At 30.4% G+C, this 13,079-nt stretch overlaps 1 protein-coding gene across 1 annotated transcript; it reads right to left on the reverse strand.

Annotated features, from left to right (window-relative positions):
- Nucleotides 1-283: 283 nt before the first annotated feature.
- LOC100810053 (universal stress protein PHOS34) lies at nt 284-5,182 on the reverse strand. The gene is made up of 3 exons (XM_003540282.5): nt 3,125-5,182; nt 1,280-1,327; nt 284-544 (listed from the first exon to the last, which is right to left on the reverse strand). The coding sequence occupies exons 1-2, from the start codon at nt 3,819-3,821 to the stop codon at nt 1,320-1,322; spliced, it is 705 nt and encodes a 234-aa protein (XP_003540330.1). The 5' UTR covers nt 3,822-5,182; the 3' UTR covers nt 284-544; nt 1,280-1,319.
- Between the last annotated feature and the right edge of the window lie 7,897 nt (nt 5,183-13,079).

Here is a 13,079-nt window from a genome sequence, read left to right on the forward strand (position 1 = left end):
GAAATGAACCGTCATGAAAAAAAGAAACAAAATCAAGAAATGAGTACAGCATGACGAAACAAGAGGAACAGAAACCTAAAAGCATGGTGTACACCAATGCAAAGAAACGGGGAAATTGTTTTATTTGAAGACATCCGAGACAAATGGTAAAATGTTTGTGATTCTCCGTCATCATCCAACTTTCCTTCAACATTAATTGTGTTGAAATAAGTGTGAGATGAAGTATGCACAACAAATTGTACCAGGCATTCACGGGAAGTAAGACAGTAAAATAAGACTTTCGTTGTTACTTAAATCTATAATTTGATTTCCAACCATGAAGTGGATCAAGAGCCTCCAAATCAATCGTCAAAGTAGAAAGGTAGCACATTCAACCCTGGTCAATGGGTATTGAAACACTGTAGAAACAAACTTGTACAAAAGCATACAATTGCTAACCAACCAAACGACCACTTTACAATGTATAGTTTGTTCAACGAAGATACTTCTCAATTCTAACACATTCTTCTTCATTTGACACATGCCTTGCTGCTGTGAGCAGTTTCTGAAAAAAAAATTAAAAAATCGAAGGCCTGTAAATTTGAATGTATATTCCATGATAAGTAATCAGAAGCTGTAAGCCTGTAAGTGAAAATAAAAGATAAAAAAACAATAAAACGCAAATTAAATCCCTGAAACTGCTGATGAAAAAAAAAATCCCTGAAATTGATATCATTGGTTAATTTTATCCTTTCCATTAAAAAAAAAATTGGCAATTTGGTTCCAAATGTTATAACCTGGGCAAAGATCAAATTTATTGATGGTTGTTAAAATCAAAGACTGAAATGATTGATAGTTCCTAAATTCAAGAATATACTGATGGGTAGTTACCAAAGTCAATGACTAAATTTTCCTTTTCTTAAGGAAAATGATTAAATTGACCAATGGTGTCAATTTCATGCACTTAATTGATTTTTTGCTTGTAAAAAAAAAAAAAAAAAATCAGTCCAGAATTAATGGACTTAGTCTTCTATAACATTGGGGTTGTGTTTTTTCATATTCCAACCAAATATATTTCTTGGAAGATAATACAGAAAAAGAGAACTGGGAATACACTCCCAATAACTTTCCTCATCCAAGACCCAGCAGGGAAAAGAGAAAGAAAATAACACTCATCCATCGGTGTTTCTATACATTTACAATAGGATTTAATCCAGCAGGAGCCAATAACAGCTGGTATTGAAACTTGAGGAAGGATAAAATAGTTATTGACAAATTGCAGATGTTATTCATGCATTACCTGAAGTTTGTAGGGAAATAGACATTGCTCTATACTTTCATTAAGCATCTGTTCACACACAAAAAGTAAGCAGGTTAAATAAGAAGAAACTAATCAACCTAATATACTCCCAAGTAATAGATAAAATCCTACAAGGTTTGGGTTATTTCATAATTTGATGGTTTCAAAAGAACAAAAAGTATGGCATTTTTTATTCTTTTTTGTAATAACTATGGTAATAACTATGGAAAACACCATTTCAACATATAGCATGTCAATCTACAACTTAAAATGAACTTAAGTATCTTTGACCAAGGAAACAACAACAACAACAAAGCCTTATCCCACCAGGTAAGATCAGCTACATGGATCACATGACGCCATTCGGCATCGCTAAAAATCAAAGTTTCAGAAATATTATAAGTCTAAGATATCCAACTTTTGGATTTGTTATTTCCTTTAGCAAAGATATCACTTCCGTAACTTTTTTCCTTCAAAACTTCTCATCCATCATTGGCCAGCCTTAGTGTGTATCAGGGAATTGGTGAAATTTGCTTACTCCCGGGTATGGCCAGCCTATACAAGTGTTTTCCCACACCTAGAGGTCTTGGGTAGTTATCTCCCAATTGCAAAGCATAGTGGGGCAAGTGGGGAGCATATAGTGGACAATTGTAAGTGTTATGCACGTTATGGATATGATTTAAACATAAATGCTAAAATATAACGCATAACAAGTGATAGGAGTTGGATTGAGCCTGTGGTAGACAACTATATAATAAATAATGTCTGGTGGCAATTTTCAAATTGTAGAGCTGACTAAACTATATTTAGAATAAAATATCATCATAGTTGATCCACACAATTCCACTATTAGGCACAATGAATCAAACAATTAAAATTTGAGTAACTACATGCAAAACTTAACTTCAAAAGTCAATGATAACTATCTGGCATTTCTACAAACACTTCCGATGAAATATACATATATAGTTTGAGTTCAGTATCAGACTTCAGATGCATGACAAAGGGCTCAATATTATTTCTGGCAAAAAAGTTAGGTTGCTATCTGGGCTATGGCAGATTAATTGTTCGTGCTTTTGAAACACAAATATCATCAATGCTATTGCAGGACAGGTACAGTAGTGATATTATTTTATTTCTTTTATTTTCTTTTTATCCTATCTCTTCCTATGGTCTCATCGTCAGTCTTAAACCTAGATAAAGGAGGAGGATGGTGTGAGATCCTAGGTATTCTACATAAAACTTGTCAAAACCTTAAACATGGACCACCCACATAAGTTGATGTATTTTCTTATTGTCCTAGTTACTCTAAATAAGGATCAGGATTTGTTTTAAATGTCATATAAAGCTTTTCTCTTATTTCTGCTGTTGTGTTGACCAGGAAGCCAGTCTTCTTTGTCTCTGTTTCAGATTTCCTTACCAATCCTTTTCCTCCTCCATTGCTTCAGCACCAAAAGTTATAACAATGTTTGGTACTTTGATTACATGTCTGGGTCATGATTTCTCATATTTAAGAAGCTAGTAGTTATAGCTTCCATGTTTTTAAACAAATTGACCAAGTTTCTTGCGATTGTAATGTGTGTCCAAACACACTTTTATCCAACACCATTCTCACTCAGTTCCTCTTCCTCGTGCTTTGAAAAGTAAAATCCAATACAATTCACCTAAAAAAATCCCTCTGCAGAGAGCATGTCTCTCAGTAGCAAACGAGCGGCTAAGCTGGACAGCTGGTGACACCAGCATTGCAGTGTTTGTCAGGGATTAGTCAAGCAATCAATACACTATGCAAAACTAAATCATAATTTTCATTTTTTATTTTTTTAAAAGTTGAATTTCAAACCAAACCTCTGTGCTCATCGGAAGCATCATGATACACCTCATGCTCCTCCTCCGGCACAGGCGGAAGCTCCACCGGTTCCCCAACCTGCACAACAAGACCACCAGCACCGGTACCGTTACCGTTACCGTTATCGTTCTCCTCGGGGTAGCGCACAACCACAACGGGACACACGCAATGGTGCACGCAGTAATCACTAACACTCCCGAGCCTCCCCTTCGCGGCTCGCTTCGACGCGCCGAAGCCGCGGCTCCCCATGATGACGGTGCTGAGCCCGAGCCGCTCCACCTCCAAGCAGAGCCTCTCCTTCATGTCGTGGTCCTTCACAATGTAGATCTTGAACGGTATCTGCGCCTCCACCAGCGGCTGCGCCAGGTCGCTCGCCTTCGTCGCCGTGAAGTTGTCGAAGTCGTCCTCCAGCTTCCGCCGCGACTCCTCGTCGCCGCCGTCCTCCGCCGCGCTCAGATCCACGGAGCCCCAGTCCGCGCCGTAGAGGACGCTCGTGGGACGCACGTGCAGGAGGATCACGGCGTCGCCCGGTCGCAGGTAGTTCTGCACCGCCCAGCGTACCGCGTAGGCACTCTCGTCGCTCAGATCGACCGCGATCGCGATTTTCCGCTGCGAACTGGATGTGAGCGCGAACCGTGGGGAGAACGTCGGAACCGGAGGCTCCAGTTCCGCCCGAACCGGCGATTGCGGGTCCATGTTCAGCAACTTACGGTTTTGGTAACCGGAGAGAAAAGGTTACAGGTCAATGCGAAAGTGATCAAACTATTTTAGGAGTCTGAGTTTAAGTTCTCACGGATCAAAGACACTTTTGATGAGAGGTTTCTAGAAATTAACGAATTTGTTAGCTTTTTCCTTCACTGTCTTCAAGCGTCAGCACTCGTCTTTCTTTGAAACTGGAAAAGTTTAGTTTAGTGTGTGAAAGGGTGCGTTGGTCTTTTCCTTTATGTTTCTTCTTCTTCCACTTTTTGGATTAAGTCCCTGTTTCTTCGTCAACTAATTGGTCATTAGATAATGCTGAATTATCCACTGGCCTTCTCACATTTCTGGTGTTCCTTTCTTAATTGTGTCCTTCTATTGTTCATTCAAAATAATTTACATAACATAATTTACATATTAATATTTAATTGTAAATTTACTCTATAAAAACTATATGATTTTAAATAAACAACCCATGATAAAAAATCAAATTCGTACTTTTCATTTGCTCACACAATTGCACCCAATTTATGTCACAATATCAACCAATTAATTATCACCCATTGAGTTTGGCTCTTCTGTAGAGAAATCGTATAATAATAATAATATAATTTATTGTGATGAATTATTTATTAGTCTATATAAGTAAATAATTACAGTTTATACTTTATCTCATGAGAAAAAAATTATATGAAGTAAAAAGTTTTATAGCATAATTTCATGATAATTTATTACGTAAGATAAATTTATTAATTTTTATGATAATTATTTTAAAAGTTATATTAACGATAAAATATAATTAAATAATAATATAAAAATATTTTATACTATTAATATATAATTGGTAAACTCTCATCTATAATTTCTCATAACATAATAAACCAAAGTTTGAATCTTGTTGAATAGTATCTGACATGTGAATTAAGGCTCGAACAAAATTACTTCTCCTAAGAAAAAGACTTGTAACTAATTACTACGGTGCTATTGTTAAGTAATGTGGGTATAAAGTCACTAAACTGTAAAGGTGTGGCATGAGATGCAGTTGTTTGGACAAGAGATAGGTTAATTGTCCTTAGTCAGGTTTTCAAAAGGGACGGATCCTAGGGATTTCATTAAAGTGAGGTTGAAAGCTAACTCTTCGAAATCAGAAATGATAAATGTCAGCTTAGGTGACAAGAGATCAGAAGAAAGAGTACATAACAGTAGTTTATTAGCAATTGGGCACGAAAGTATTGGGTCAATTTTTGTAACATGGTGAATGGAGTGTTGCCATGTGGTACACCGTACACGAAATGAACAGCTCTTGCTAAACGCAAACGGGGTTTCTAGATTGTCAAAATGTTTTTAATCACAGCTGTCTTCTGGTGTATTAATTGAATCTGACTCTGACTTGAGTGTTACATTCATGGCTAATTCATTGAGCAGAGCATTGCTGTCTTAATCCAATCAATCCAAGGAGACAAAGAAAACGCTTTATCGTCTAACCAAGGGTTGGATTGTAATTTGCAGGGTGTGTAAATTCATTCTCATTAAAAAAAAAATTCAATAAAGTATGTTAAGTGAATTTTGTATAATTTTTTAATTAAAACTATTTTATCATTTTAATTATCAATGTCAATTTTTATTTTACATAAGTAAAAATTTAATTTTGATTAAAAAATATCCATAACATTCAAATTATTAAATCTAAATTTTATCATTCCAAAAAACCTGTAGGGCATTATGAAGCTCATAAGGAGTTATAGAGAGAGAGAAAATCAACATATACCGTAATAAGTTACACTGACCCTCTTACTATCAATAATTTTACAAAATGTATTTTTTATCAATCTAAGATGAATTATAATTTGCGTCAAATTAAATAATATACTGTGTAATCAAATAGTTGTTATTTTTATATATCTTAAAATATATGCTATATCAATTTTAATGCATATTAACGAAATATAAATAATTTTAGATTAATATAGCACGTAAGAAAATTTTAATATAATTGTAAATTTTGAGATAAAATTATTATATATAATTTAATGCAATGGTTGAAGACACAATTTAATAAAATATTCAAATAATAAAATAATAATTTTATTTTATTCTATTTCATTATTATTAAGTTGAGAGACATTATTGTCTTAAGGTGAATCTAGATCCTTAATTATTTTAGTTATATGTAAATAAATATAAAAGTCAAAGGCTATGTCTTATGCGACTTGACTCATGCATATGCATCTATATCTTTAGACCATAATAGATATTTGTCATGATTTGATATAAAGAAAATAACATTAAAGACTAATATATTTGATATTCGTTTCACAAAATTTTCTCCTAAGATCTATCGAATCATATGAAAGATAAATGAAATTCAAGATCTGGTAGTTGTCAAACGACATCAAAAGATGCGTTTTGCTATTATAAACTTGTTCTGACAAAAAGGAAGAGATTTCTTGCTAAAATGTTCTACACGAAAGCTAACTAAGTGATTTTATAGCATAAAGAAGTACGTGCATTCAATGCAAACATAAAATGCTCTAATGACCACAATCTTCAAACATAAGTTCAAGTGAAGAAATCTATCAATTTAGAGACAATAAACACTTGTTGAAAAAGACCTATAAATATCAGAAGCTTTGAAGACATGAAACATGAACCAACACACTAGCATTCAAATTCTTTTGTAAAAAAAAGCTTTTTGGATAGTTTGAAAAGCTCTCGAAACACCTTGAAAAGCTTGAGAGAAAATACTAAGTGTTTAGATTATATATTTGTTTGCTAGACGATTAAGAGTTGGTAAGTGAGCAAACAAATCATAAATTTTTTGATTTGCTTATAGTCAACAGTACCTGGTAAGACAGAATACTGAGTTATTTCAAGCTTGATGTAGAACTTGAGTTGTGGAGTGAGAAGTGATAATGACAAATACTTGTAACTTTGTGAAGTTGGTGGTTAGCCAAGAATTGGATGTAATCTGATTGCTAGAGAAGAACAAGTATAAATCTTTGTGTTATATGCTTTTATTTCTCTTCTATATTCAAATGACTTAGGGGGTTTGAATTTGATTTTATTTGAAAACTCTTTCAGTTTTACAAAATTTGTTTCTATGGTTGAAATTTGTATTTGTGAAAATTTATTATCTGTCTTACAAAATTATTAACACTTATACTTCAAAAGATAGATTTGTTCTCATCAAAAAGACTCTAAAAATTTTTAAAATTACAATTCAATCTCCGCTGTGAAGTTTACCTTTATAATTGTATTTTTATTCATTACATTTATTGGACTTCCCATGGGTTGATCTTGAAGATAAAGTGAGGAGCAAAATAGTAATAACTTCATCATAACAAGCAAGCTATATAATTTTTTTAAAATAGTTTGTAACATTTTGGTAGTATTTTAAATATAGTTTTTAACATTTTTGTAGTCTTTTTTTTTTATAAAAAAATAGCTTATAAATTTCTAAATTTCTATTTATTTTCTCATTTTCATCCCTATTGTTTTATCATTATTTATATCATTTTACATTTATGTTGGCCAATTTAATAATTATTTTATCTAATATTTTTAATTTAATAAGTTAACTTATTATTTTTTAGCCATTTTTTAAACTATATTTAAAATTTAATAAGTTTAATAATTATTTTTAGCCATTCTTATGAAAAAAAAATTTAGACCACTATTTTTTTTACTTTATTAACACTTTATGAGATTAGTTATCCATATTATAAAAAAGAAACTTATGATCTTATATTAAAAAAAATTGAGAGAACTACTTTTTTTATGACAATTTATTAAATCAGTTATATATCCATATTGTCACTCAAGATAAAATTTAACATGAATAAATTTGATGTTACATAAATAACTTTTGTTAATCCTTTTCTCATTAATATATTCAAAAGTGTGTGAGATGTGATTATTGGGGGTGAGCTGACAACCTAATTGGAATCACTACTTCCAAAGTAATGCTCTAGTATCTCTTCACCTTTCATAATAGTTTTGTTTGAGTCAAATAATCTATTTGATCTTTTATCTTATTTTTTGTTTAATTTATTCTTTTATTTTTTAAAATTTTTATTTTAGTCATTTATATTTTAAAAAAAGAATCAAAATAATCTTTTTGTCATTGCAAACTTAACACTATTAGTGAAATAAAGATATTAATAACTAAAAATTGCCACAAAATATGTCTATTTTTTTCCCTTCATCTTCCTCCTCCTTCATCTTTCATCATCTTTATCCTCAACTCAACAACATAAAACAAAAATCACATGTTTTATGCTGTTGAGATCGTTGGCTTTCTATATTCTATAAACTTTGTAACCGTTCTTTTAATGGTTAATAATCATCTTTATTAATAGAATATAGGTTACAACTGTTGGGTTTTTTTCTTTTATGATCATTTGATTATTATTATGTAATATTTACCTATAAAAGGCCTTCTATTATTGAGAATAAAATCATCCACTCTTCATATCTCTACCTTCTCTTTATTCTACATAGACCTGAGTTTAGTCAATGATGCCGACGTATACGTAGACCCTCTGCGCCCTCCCCACCACCTTTGATGATACCACGTACCGTGTCGTTAGTAGGTCATCAATTATCACCATCGCAAATTGTTGTTAGAGTTGTCCACCAAGAATCAGCGCCCTTTCACCTCTCTATAGTTGATCCAACAAGAACCTTCTAGATATGAAAATAAAAGTTACAATTTACTAGACCTGAAATTGTGTTTGACATATTTGGTGAATGAGAAGATTTTGGGTCGTAGGTGGAGTGGAAGGCAACAACTATCATGAGATTCTACTACTTATATAGTCTATGATTTTTGTTGAGTTGGAGATGAAGATATCAAAAAATAGGGAGGAGGAAAGAGAAGGGAGTACAAGAAGAGAAAAATGAAGGAAAAACAAATTTATATTTTGTGATGATTTTTAATCGTTAATTAGTATCTTTATTTTTATTAATTGTATTAAATTTGTAATGATGGAAGAAATATTTTAATTTCTTTTCAAAATATAAAAGACCAAAAATAAAAAATTTTAAAAAATAAAACATCAAATTAAATAAATAAAATAAGTGATTTGAACTTTTGTTTATTGGTGGTGAGTATATATTTTATATTTATCAAGTAAAGCTATTAGTTGTTAAATTAATACAAGAGTAAGTTTTACTAAAGTTATTTTACTCAATAATATTATATATATATATATGTATATATATATATATATATATATAATATTTTAACGATGAAACTATTAAATTAAATTTTTTATTGAATAGATTAAATTTACAAATTTTTATAAAATTTAAAAACTGTTCAACATTTCGTTAAATAAATTTGAACTAACGTATTATATACTACGTACTTTGAAATATGAGTAAATTAATGTCAACTATATCATTACGTAGCATTATCCATAGTCTTTGAGATAATATCAAAATATCTAAAGTTGTAAAAATAGGTTCAAATTTATGGGTGACTTACTACGGCCTGAACCGGACCAAACTCAAGAAAAAAGAAAATGTGTAATATATACAAAAAATCAGTGGCTAAAGTAACTCCGACCGGAATTACTTTTGGAGTAATTTAAGCTTTCACAGGCATATCATAATAATTCTTAATTACTTTAAGAAATGAAAATGAAAACTACAAATATAAATCATTAAATTATATTTTAATTATCGAAATGGAAACAATATGAACGAAATTTTATGTAATTATATAATCACTGAGTAACTTTTAGTCGTAACCATCCTTTAACAATATTCCGAAATTTTAATTCTTATTTCTCATATATTGCAAGAAAAATTCTCACAATTTACATCTATCTATCTATATTAAAACTTAAAATGAAATAAATACAGAGACTAAATAAATAGTGAAGAGAATGGAATTAAGGACAGAGTCTTAAATTATTAATTGAACAATATAATGTCATTATTGTATGGGGAATTCATTGATGATTGATCATATCTCATAATATCGACAGCTTTTAATATCAAGTGTTGGCCGGAATATTAATGAAATCTGACTCGTTCAATAATTTATGAATTTATTTGTTTGAATAAATACAAAACTTACCTTATTTAATTAAATACAAATTTTACCATCTAATATGTTTTTCAACTTAATTAATAATTTTGAGTTCGAATATGAATATAGAGTTAAGTTAAATATTCAATTAAAGAATTTTACTGTTTGTAATAATTGTACTAAGATTGATTTTGAGGAAAAATATTAATTATTTAATCATATCAATTTTTATTATAATTTAATTTTTTTATAATTCAATTCAATTTGTAATAGTTTGAATTAAACATTTTTTTAAAAAGTAAATAAATAATGAAATTACAAATATATCATTATTGAGAAACAATAATAATATAGTGTTAATATATAATATTTTTCACATGATGACATTAGATTACATTATATTTATATTGATTTTATTTGTTTTGAAATAAATATTATTAAATGTATTTTAAATTTAATTGTATTTCTTTAATTTTATAATTTAACTGTATGTAATGTTAATATTAATATTTTTATCAGTAATAATATAAAGATAATATGATCATGTCCTATATAGTATTTATATAATCTTAATCAAATTAAATAAATAATCTTATCAAATTTTAAGATAAATAAAAACAAAAATAAACTTAGACCAACCCATCATACCAACAATCCTAGATAATACCTTATGGGACATGATCATATTATCTTTAAACAACATTCTAAACAACTTTAAAAGATAGAAGAATGTGGAGACTTTGTTAGCCTAGTGAATCTTTGGAACCCTACCATTCTGGTTTCTGGATAAGTGGACACAGCCTACACTTAACTGTTATGACTTGAGTCCAGCCAAAATCTAGTTTCCCACTCAATTGTCTATCACTTCGATATCGACATTCTAGCCCGAAAAGTGGACACATTTGATCATATATTATTAATTAACCCAGCCTCAAATCACTCAGTTGCTTATTTGACATAATAAATCTTGCATGCAATTTTTGCTCAATGTAGCCTGAATCACCAATCTTTAATTCTCAACAATGTCTTTTTATAACAAACACAACTGATGAGAATTACTTCACACACCACCTCTTGCAAGCACGCCTATATATATGTGTGTCCTCTCTCTATATTTACATCATTATTATATATATTAGTTTCTAATATGAACGTGAAAGTCTTTGAAAATAAGCACTACTTTTTTATGTTGCTTCAGCTAGCACGAGGATAACCAACACCCTCACCACCGTGATCCGAGCTCAGGGTAGGATCATGCCAACATCATATAGAAAAACACACACATACCAGGTTGCCTTTGATACACGCTACAATATAATACAAGAAAAACAACACATGACAAACATTTGAGATATAGAATAATTTTTTTATGTTGTGCATTGTTTGATAACCAATCAACAACACAAATAAAATAATATAAAATTTATTGAAATATCCATTTTAATATTAATTATTTAATTAAATATAATTTTATTTTAACATTATTATTATAATATACTATAAAATAATATATATTATTTGCTTTTGGATTAACTAATTTAAATCTCTCATCTTGCGCAATTATGTAAGCGATTGTTAGGGTTTCAATTCAAGAAATTCGATTACCATGAATAGGGAAGAGACCTAAGAAATTAACTTGAGAGGATTTCAATTCCAATTGAAGAATTGGTACCAGTACCACTTATTTGCAATTGAAAAAACTCCAATACCCTATTCAATTGAATATTTGAATCCTTCTATTGCTTCACTTTATTGTCACATGATACAGCGAGTAACAAAATTTTAGACTATTGTTTTGCCTTGATTCTTTTTGTTTTGTACCACATCCATTTTAGAAATCAAATACAATACAATTATTTTTATCCTGTCTTATCCCTAGAATTTTGCGAACCAAACGGACCCTTAACTTTATTGGGTGTTTTCTATCCATATTACACATTAATGCTACCTTCTTTTCCCAACTAACCTCTCAACTTGATGACCAATGTCTTCATCATCATTAAAAGAAGGGAAAATGATGGAAAACAATAATCTATAATATTATCAATTTTAAAATTTATACAAATTATTCGCAAATAGTACGCGGAGATTTTTTTTTTTTTGGTGATGAATAATAGGATGGATGGTACTAGGGTGAACACATTCTCAAACTCGTTCGGCAAAAACGCGAATTAAGACGACGCATAATATTCGTTTTCAAGTGATTGAATAAGGATTACTACTTTGAATAATTCAAAATAAATTAAACGTTCAAAATACCCTATGATTAAAAAAACGTGGATTTGGATTAGGATTTTTTTTATAGGAAGATTTCGATTAGGAATTAGAACCATGCATTGTTGTGTAACGAATGTTCTTCTGAATTAAGATAAAATGCTTGGTTGGGTCAGTCCCTTAATCTAGAGAATGTCATGAAGCTAATGCAATTACTAATTCATTTATAGACAACAGAAATGATCTAACTGGTCAAGTCTCGTGATAATTTACTTTAAAAATTGAAAATTTACATGGACCAAAGCAGGAAAATCTCCAGGGCACGCTGTTACTATGGACGAAGAGCCATAATCATCGGCCTTTGCTTTTTCTTAACTTCAGCGAATTCGTATCGCATTATATGGCTCTGGTTATAAAAGAGAAAAGTTACGAAATATCAACTTAGACAACGGGAAATTTGAATAAACTACATATGCATGTATTTACCACAATTTTATGTTTAATTCAACAATAAAATACCTTTTCCAGTTCAACTAGAGTTGTTATTTACTGTTGTTGTCTTAAAGTTTAGTTTTGTCAGTTTAGACTTTAGAAGATTGAATTATGGCCCAAGTGTGAATAAGCATTAGCCAGAAGAGAAATACTGCTTCACAGTTCACACTTCACGCATAAACTTTGCTGTATCGTTTTCACATTACTGCTTTCTCATTCAAAAACCAAATGTGTGCTAAAAAAAAGCAAAAACAAAAAACTATTGTTTGACCTTTAGCTCTTCACAAAATGGCCCAAAAGTCCTATGCTTTTTCTAGTAAAAAAATCCAAAGATATTACATACAAAATATCAATCACAAATATTGTAATTTTAAATTTAAAATAATGTGAATAAGGTTCCAATTCATGACGGCTTGCTGAATGATCATCACAACTCACAAGACGTTTACAACTCATGACAGTGACATAACACGTTAGTTAGAAGAAAGAATAGTCAGAAAATAAAACTTGATGAA

The sequence above is a fragment of the Glycine max genome, chromosome 12 (assembly GCF_000004515.6).
Source record: "Glycine max cultivar Williams 82 chromosome 12, Glycine_max_v4.0, whole genome shotgun sequence".
In the NCBI taxonomy this organism is placed as follows: domain Eukaryota; kingdom Viridiplantae; phylum Streptophyta; class Magnoliopsida; order Fabales; family Fabaceae; genus Glycine; species Glycine max.